This window comes from Ascaphus truei, unplaced genomic scaffold (assembly GCF_040206685.1).
Source record: "Ascaphus truei isolate aAscTru1 unplaced genomic scaffold, aAscTru1.hap1 HAP1_SCAFFOLD_622, whole genome shotgun sequence".
Taxonomy (NCBI): Eukaryota; Metazoa; Chordata; class Amphibia; order Anura; family Ascaphidae; genus Ascaphus; species Ascaphus truei.
Window position 1 is genome coordinate 216984 of NW_027456955.1, and position 8131 is coordinate 225114.

General features: G+C 54.7%; 1 protein-coding gene across 5 annotated transcripts in view; it reads right to left on the reverse strand.

The window, feature by feature from the left end:
• The window catches only part of ENTREP3 (endosomal transmembrane epsin interactor 3), a 29648-nt gene extending 21772 nt beyond the window's left edge, over positions 1-7876 (reverse strand). The window contains exon 1 of one of the 5 annotated variants that reach the window (XM_075584496.1): positions 7778-7876. Coding sequence is in view for 4 of the 5 variants with exons in the window: in XM_075584494.1 (XP_075440609.1) it covers positions 5706-5987 (282 nt within the window). In the remaining variant the exon portion in view is untranslated. Of the gene's footprint in view, positions 1-5705; positions 7723-7777 lie in introns of those variants that run through there. The other 4 variants (XM_075584494.1, XM_075584493.1, XM_075584492.1 and 1 more) reach the window with 4 other exon arrangements.
• Positions 7877-8131: the final 255 nt, after the last annotated feature.

An 8131-nucleotide genomic window follows, 5' to 3' on the forward strand; every position in this document is an offset into this window, starting at 1 on the left:
CGGGGAAGGAACGAGGAGACGGGGAAGGAACGAGGAGATGGGGGGAAGGAACGAGGAGATGGGGGAAGGAATGAGGAGATGGGGAAGGAACGAGGAGATTGGGAAGGAACGAGGAGATGGGGGAAGGAACGAGGAGATGGGGGAAGGAACGAGGAGATGGGGGGAAGGAACAAGGAGGCAGGGGTGAAGGAACGAGGAGATGGGGAAGGAACGAGGAGACGAGGGAAGGACCGAGGAGATGGGGGAAGGAACGAGGAGATGGGGGGAGGAGACGGGGGTGAAGGAACGAGGAGACAGGGGGAAGGAACGAGGAGATGGGGGAAGAGGACCGAGGAGATGTGGGGGAGAGGAGATGGGGGGAGAGGAACGAGGAGACGGGGGTACGAGGAACGAGGAGACGGGGGAACGAGGAGACGGGAACGAGGAGACGGGGAAGAGGACCGAGGATACAGGGGAAGAGGAACGAGGAGATGGGGGGGAGAGGAGCGAGGAGACGGGAGGAGAGGAGCGAGGAGACAGGAGGAGAGGAGCGAGGAGATGGGAGGAGAGGAGCAAGGAGAAAGGGGGAGAGGAGCAAGGAGACGGGGGAGAGGAGCGAGGAGACGGGTGAAGAGGAGCGAGGAGACGGGGGAAGAGGAGCGAGGAGATGGGGGGAGAGAAGCGAGGAGACGGGGGACAGGAGCGAAGAGACGGGGAAGGAACGAGGAGACGGGGAAGGAACGAGGAGATGGGGGGAAGGAACGAGGAGATGGGGGAAGGAATGAGGAGATGGGGAAGGAACGAGGAGATGGGGGAAGGAACGAGGAGATGGGGGAAGGAACGAGGAGATGGGGGAAGGAACGAGGAGATGGGGGGAAGGAACAAGGAGACAGGGGTGAAGGAACGAGGAGATGGGGAAGGAACGAGGAGACAGGGGAAGGAACGAGGAGATGGGGGAAGGAACGAGGAGATGGGGGGAGGAGACGGGGTGAAGGAACGAGGAGACAGGGGGAAGGAACGAGGAGATGGGGGAAGAGGACCGAGGAGATGTGGGGGAGAGGAGATGGGGGGAGAGGAACGAGGAGACGGGGGTACGAGGAACGAGGAGACGGGGGAACGAGGAGACAGGGGAACGAGGAGACGGGAACGAGGAGACGGGAACGAGGACCGAGGATACAGGGGAAGAGGAACGAGGAGATGGGGGGGGAGAGGAGCGAGGAGACGGGAGGAGAGGAGCGAAGAGACAGGAGGAGAGGAGCGAGGAGATGGGAGGAGAGGAGCAAGGAGATGGGAGAGAGGAGCGAGGAGACGGGGGAAGAGGAGCGAGGAGACGGGGGGAGAGGAGACGGGGGACAGGAGCGAGGAGACGGGGGGAGAGGAGCGAGGAGACGGGGGACAGGAGCGAGGAGACGGGGAGAGAGGAGACGGGGGGAGAGGAGTGAGGAGATAAAGGGGGGAAGAGGAGCAAGGTGATGGAAGGGAAGAGGAGCAAGGTGATGGAAGGGAAGAGGAGCAAGGAGATAGAAGGGAAGAGGGGCAAGGAGATGAGTGGAAGAGAAGCGAGGAGAAGGAGGGGAGAGGAGTGAGAAGACAGAGAGAGGAGTGAGAAGACGGAGAGGAGCGAGGAGACGGGGAGAGGAGCGAGGAGACAGGTGGAGAGGAGTGAGGAGACGGGGGTGAGAGGAGCGAGCAAAGAGACGGGGGAGAGGAGTGAGGAGACGGGGAGGAGAGGAGCAAGGAGAAAGGGGGAGAGGAGCGAGGAGACGGGGAGAGGAGCGAGGAGACAGGGTGAGAGGAGACAGGAGACGTGGGGAGTGAACAAGGAGATAAGGGGGTAAGAGGAGCGAGGTGATGGAGGGAAAGAGGAGCAAGGAGATGAGTGGAAGAGAAGCGAGGAGGAGGGGAGAGGAGTGAGAAGACAGGGAGAGGAGAGACGAGTAAGAAGACGGGGAGAGGAGCGAGGAGACAGGTGGAGAGGAGTGAGCGAAGAGACGGGGGAGAGGAGGGGACGGAGAGAGGAGCGAATAGAGGGGGGGAGAGGAGCGAGCAAAGAGACGGGGGTGGGGGAAGAGGAGCGAGGAGACAGTTGGAGAGGACCAAGGAGGGGGGGAAGGAGATGGGGTAGAGGAGTGAGGAGATGGGGGGAGAGGAGTGAGGAGGCGGGGGAGAGGAGCAAAGAGGTGGATGGAGAGGAACGAGGAGGGGGCGAGTGAATAAGGAGATAAGGGGGGGAAGAGGAGCAAGGTGATGGAAGGGAAAGGAGCAAGGAGATGAGTGGAAGAGAAGCGAGGAGAAGGAGGAGTGAGAAGACAGGGAGAGGAGTGAGAAGATAGGGGGAGAGGAGCGAGGAGACCGGTGGAGAGGAGCATGCAAAGAGACGGGGGAGAGGAGATGGGGGCGAGAGGAGTGAGGAGACGGGGGAGGAGAGGAGCAAGGAGAAAGGGGGAGAGGAGCGAGGAGAGGGGGTGAGGAGCGAGGAGACGGGGGGAGAGGAGTGAGGAGGCAGGGGAGAGGAGCGAAGAGGCAGGTGGAGAGGAACGAGGAGACGGGAGGGGAGTGAACAAGGATATAAGGGGGGGAAGAGGAGCAAGGAGATGAGTGGAAGAGAAGCGAGGAGAAGGAGGGGAGAGGAGTGAGAAGACCGGGAGAGGAGAGACGAGTGAGAAGATAGGGGGAGAGGAGTGAGAAGACGGGGAGAGGAGCGAGGAGACAGGTGGAGAGGAGCAAGGAGACAGGTGGAGAGGAGTGAGGAGACGGGGAGGAGCGAGGAGACAGGTGGAGAGGAGCGAGGAGACGGGGAGAAGCGAGGAGACAGGTTGGTAGGAGCGAGGAGACGGGGAGAGGAGCGAGGAGACGGGGAGGAGCGAGGAGACGGGGAGAGGAATGAAGAGAGGGGGGGAGAGGAGCGAGCAAAGAGACAGGGGTGGGGGAAGAAGAGAGGAGACAGGGGGAGAGGACCAAGGAGGCGGGAGGGGGGGAAGGAGACAGGGGTAGAGGGGTGAGGAAATGGGAGAAAGGGAAGGGGAGAAGAGGGGGGAGAGTGAAAAAGACGTCAGAAAAAAATTAAGATTCCTACTCATCATGAAAAATGTAAACATCACATTATCCCTACAGCTACACACCTACCCCTGCTCACACGCTGCCCCTACCTCACACCCCTTCTCACACGCTGCACCTACCTCACACCCCTTCTCACATCCTGCACCTACCTCACATGCTGCCCCTACCTCACACGCTGCACCTACCTCATACCCCTTCTCACACGCTGCACCTACCTCACACCCACCTCACACGCTGCCCCTACCTCACACGCTGCACCTACCTCACACCCACCTAACACGCTGCCCCTACCTCACACCCCTTCTCACATGCTGCACCTACCTCACACCCACCTAACACCCCTTCTCACACGCTGCATCTACCTCACACCCCATTCTCACATTCTGCACCTACCTCACACGCTGCCCCTACCTCACACGCTACACCTACCTCACACCCACCTCACACACTGCCCCTACCTCACACCCCTTCTCACACGCTGCACCTACCTCACACCCCGCCCCTACCTCACACGCTGTCCCTACCTCACACGCTGCCCCTACCTCACACCCACCTCACACGCTGCCCCTACCTCACACGCTGCACCTACCTCACACGCACCTCACACGCTGCCCCTACCTCACACCCCTTCTCACACGCTGCCCCTACCTCACACCCCTGCGCACACACTGCACCTACCTCACACGCTGCACCTACCTCACATGCACCTCACACGCTGCACCTACCTCACACCCCTTCTCACATGCTGCCCCTACCTCACATGCTGCCCCTACCTCACACCCCTGTGCACACACTGCACCTACCTCACACACTGCACCTACCTCACACGCTGCACCTACCTCACACCCCTTCTCACACGCTGCACCTACCTCACACCTCGCCCCTACCTCACACCCCTTCTCACACCCTGCACCTCGCTCACCTCACACGCTGCACCTACCTCACACCCCTTCTCACACGCTGCACCTACCTCACACCGCTTCTCACACGCTGCACCTACCTCACACCCCTTCTCACACGCTGCACCTACCTCACACTCCTTCTCACACGCTGCACCTACCTCACACCCCTTCTCACACGCTGCACCTACCTCACACCCCTTCTGACACGCTGCACCTACCTCACACCCCTTCTCACACGCTGCACCTACGTTGGCGCCCCCCTTGTGTCCACCTTCTAAACTAATCTGAATAGTCCACGTTCAACCAAGTGTGTAAATATTCCAGGAGATCCCCATCTCACTAATCTACAGTATGCGCTTGTACATTACACTCAGCCTGCTGTGTCCGTCAGTCGCCCCACATTCCGATTAGATTGAAAGCTCTTTGGTGCAGAGACTCCCTTTCTCTCAATATTACATTGATTCACTTAACCATCTGTATTATTATATTCCCTGTGCTGTAATTGTATAGTTATGTTTCTAGAGATGCGTGTCTGGTTAGCGCTAGAAGAATAAAAGTGTACATACAAGTTATACTGCAATATATACATATATACATAAACACATATACCATATACCATATACACCCTCAGAGCGATAATAACACGATACCAATAACCACAGGGGAGCTAGGAGGCTGCAAAATGTGCTGCATTCCCCTGAATCTCAGGATCGGGGCTCGGGCCCACCCTCTGCTCTAACAAATAGCCAAGTCTTTCCATGGCTTGAATTAGACACTGGGTCTTAGCCTGATCTCCAAGACATCACCACTTTCCACGATAACCCTACTACCGAGTGTAATCCAATAATAACCCTACTACTGAGTGCAATCCCATGATAACCCTACCACTGAGTGTAATACAATAATAACCCTACTACTGAGTGCAATTCCATGATAACCCTACCACTGAGTGTAATCCAATAATAACCCTACTACTGAGTGCAATCCCATGATAACCCTACCACTGAGTGTAATCCAATAGTAACCCTACTACTGAGTGCAATCCCATGATTACCCTACTACTGAGTGCAATCCCATGATAACCCTACCACTGAGTGTAATCCAATAATAACCCTACTACTGAGTGCAATCCCATGATAACCCTACTACTGAGTGCAATCCCATGATAACCCTACCACTGAGTGCAATCCAATAATAACCCTACCACTGAGTGTAATCCAATAATAACCCTACCACTGAGTGTAATCCAATAATAACCCTACCACTGAGTGTAATCCAATAATAACCCTACTACTGAGTGCAATCCCATGATAACCCTACCACTGAGTGTAATCCAATAATAACCCTACTACTGAGTGCAATCCCATGATAACCCTACCACTGAGTGTAATCCAATAATAACCCTACTACTGAGTGCAATCCCATGATAACCCTACTACCGAGTGCGATCCCATGATAACCCTACTACCGAGTGTCATCCAACGATAACCCTACTACCGAGTGCTTCCAATAATAACCCTACTACCGAGTGTTACTACACTATATATATATATATATATATATATATATATATATATATATATATATATATACACATATACACACATGTCCTGCCAATAATAATATACAATACATCATGTTATGCTGTGATCTATACATTATTATACTGTGATATTAATGCCGCCTGCAGCACCTCTCACTTATAAATCTTAGTGTCTGACACCAATCCGTGGTGTATCTGATATCTGAGTATAGGATTTGTACCGGAGACTGACTGTCCGGCTCTGAGCGACACTCCCCATGTGAGCAGAACATGGGGAGACTTACAGAGAATCCGGCCCAGGACGGACAGGAGTGTTTGATCTTCAGAGACGGGGTAATGGTGGTGGCCACAAGGCTGAAGGTCACGATCAGAACCCCCAGAGTGACTTGGACAAAGCCCAGAGCCAGCAGCATGTGTGACCAGGTCCTGTGGAGTCTGAGCTGGGACAGACTGCGTGATGTCCGAGCGGTCAGGGAAAGGCTGGAGTCTGTGGGGGAGGGCATGACTGTGCAAGAGGACAACAAAGGGTCTCAGAACAGCAGACAAATGGCAATCTTCATCAGGAAGAGCCCCCCAGCCTGGGAACATTGAGGGGTACTGGGGAGAGACCCCCCAACACTAACATCTTGTCAGGACGGGAAATCCGCATCTGCACCAAGATTTGAGCTCATCTTACATGCATCAGCACAACAGGAACCCCACGCAGGACACGGTCCGTGGATATTAAGCCACAAAGTCCCCCGCCCAATAACGCACAGATCCCAGAGCAAGATTATTACAGATTGAAATACTTGGGCAGCGGCGCGGAGACATTGAAGTAAAAAAGTCCCTCTCTCTGAGCAGAAAATGTCCGGTTCAGATCCGATGTCCTCACACGCTACATAGTGACCTGGAGCGGAGCCGGACAGGCGGCGGCACAACGCGCTGCTCCCGGGAGCAGGGGGGCTCGGATTCTTCCCTTCCACACACTGCACTGACCGATCAATAGAGATGTGCGATTATAGATCATGATCTGGATTGCTCGTTCCTATAGACTGGAGGTAACAGGACGGCTCTCAGGCCAGTCCTGAGCCAGAAACCGCACAGCCCCAAATAATCCGCAGTCACCTTCTCATTGCTGCTTACACGGAATAGGGAGAGGGAACCCTGTATTGTGCAGGCTCAGACTGTCCATTGGGAATGGTATATTGCAGGCGGGTGCTTGTTGGGAGCAGCGCTAAGAGCTCCGGGTGTTGGGGGGAGAAGACTCTTCCCAGCTGTGCTCCTGGAAGCTCTCAGCACGTATAATAATCCTCCGGGACTTCAACGTGACGGACCCTACACGGACTTCTCCGGACTCAATGCAGGTGCGGGCATCTCCCAACCGGTCCCATGTATTCCAATGCATTCATCTGCAATCCCGGGCAACGCCGGGTATATCAGCTAGTACATATATATATATATTATCCCTTCAGTCCTGTGGGGAGTGTGAGCGCTGCAGGGGAGTGTGAGCTACAGGGGAGTGTGAGCGCTGCAGGTGAGTGTGATAGCTGCAGATAAGTGTGAGCGCTGTCTGTCACTGCTCACAGGACCTGCCCTGGGATGAGCATCCTTATCTCTCTCCTTCTGCACCACTCTGCACATCCAAGCCCCCCACCCGCAAGGCATGATGGGAGCTGTAGTCTGCTGTGTGGGTGACGTCAGCTTTTAAAGGTACATGCACCCAAAAACTGCTGCAGAAATCCTTCCATCTTCCCCTTCCTATATCCTGAGATCTTACTAATAATGTGTCAGAGCCCGCATGGAAGCATGTTCATGACGTTCCAGCTCTCTGCGCATCTGCTTCTTCTCCCCTCCTAATATGCTTCCAGTAACCCAAGCCTGCTGGGAAAGGAAATCCCAGGGAGGCAGTCATCTTTAATGTGACCCACTGTTCATGCATGTGCTTTCGCAGCTATTTTATGTAACAATTTTGTGCACGTAAAACACAGATGAACCCACAGACTTTACAGTGACGGCTGGCACGGAAGGGGTTAACATGCAGCTCCCTGCGCTTTGTGTATCACTCATTTCCAATAAAGGATAACGATAATACAGGAATATGATCGCCCCAGGAAACCTCGGCCCAAGAGCTCACAATCCATGTGTATTTTGGCCCGTTTGGGATCCATGTTTTCAGTTAATTACAGGACTGTCTCCAATCTGATGAAACTTAACAAATACATTGAGAGAATCTGTGACATTTACCTGCGCGGCGTCCTGTATCTCTGTCTCACGCGTTATTTTATTTGTACAAACATCAATGAATACTTACCAAGCATAATCCAAACACAAATTAGTCATACTCAGCAGTACTGCACAGTGCGGCTGTTCTTAGTCCTCTCCCCTCCTCCTCCTCCTTTCTCTGATCCCATCCCCCATTCTCTCTCATCCCATCCCCCACCCCCACTCTCTCTCATCCCATCACTGCCCCCCACTCTCTCTCATGCCCTCCCCCCTACTCTCTCACCCCATCCCTCCCCACCTCTCGCTCTCATCACATCACTCCCTTCCCCCACTCTCATCCCATCACTCCCCCTCACTCTCATCCCATCACTCCCCCCCATCTCTCTGATCCCATCACTCCTTCCCCACTCTCTGATCCCATCACTCCTTCCCCCCTCTCTGA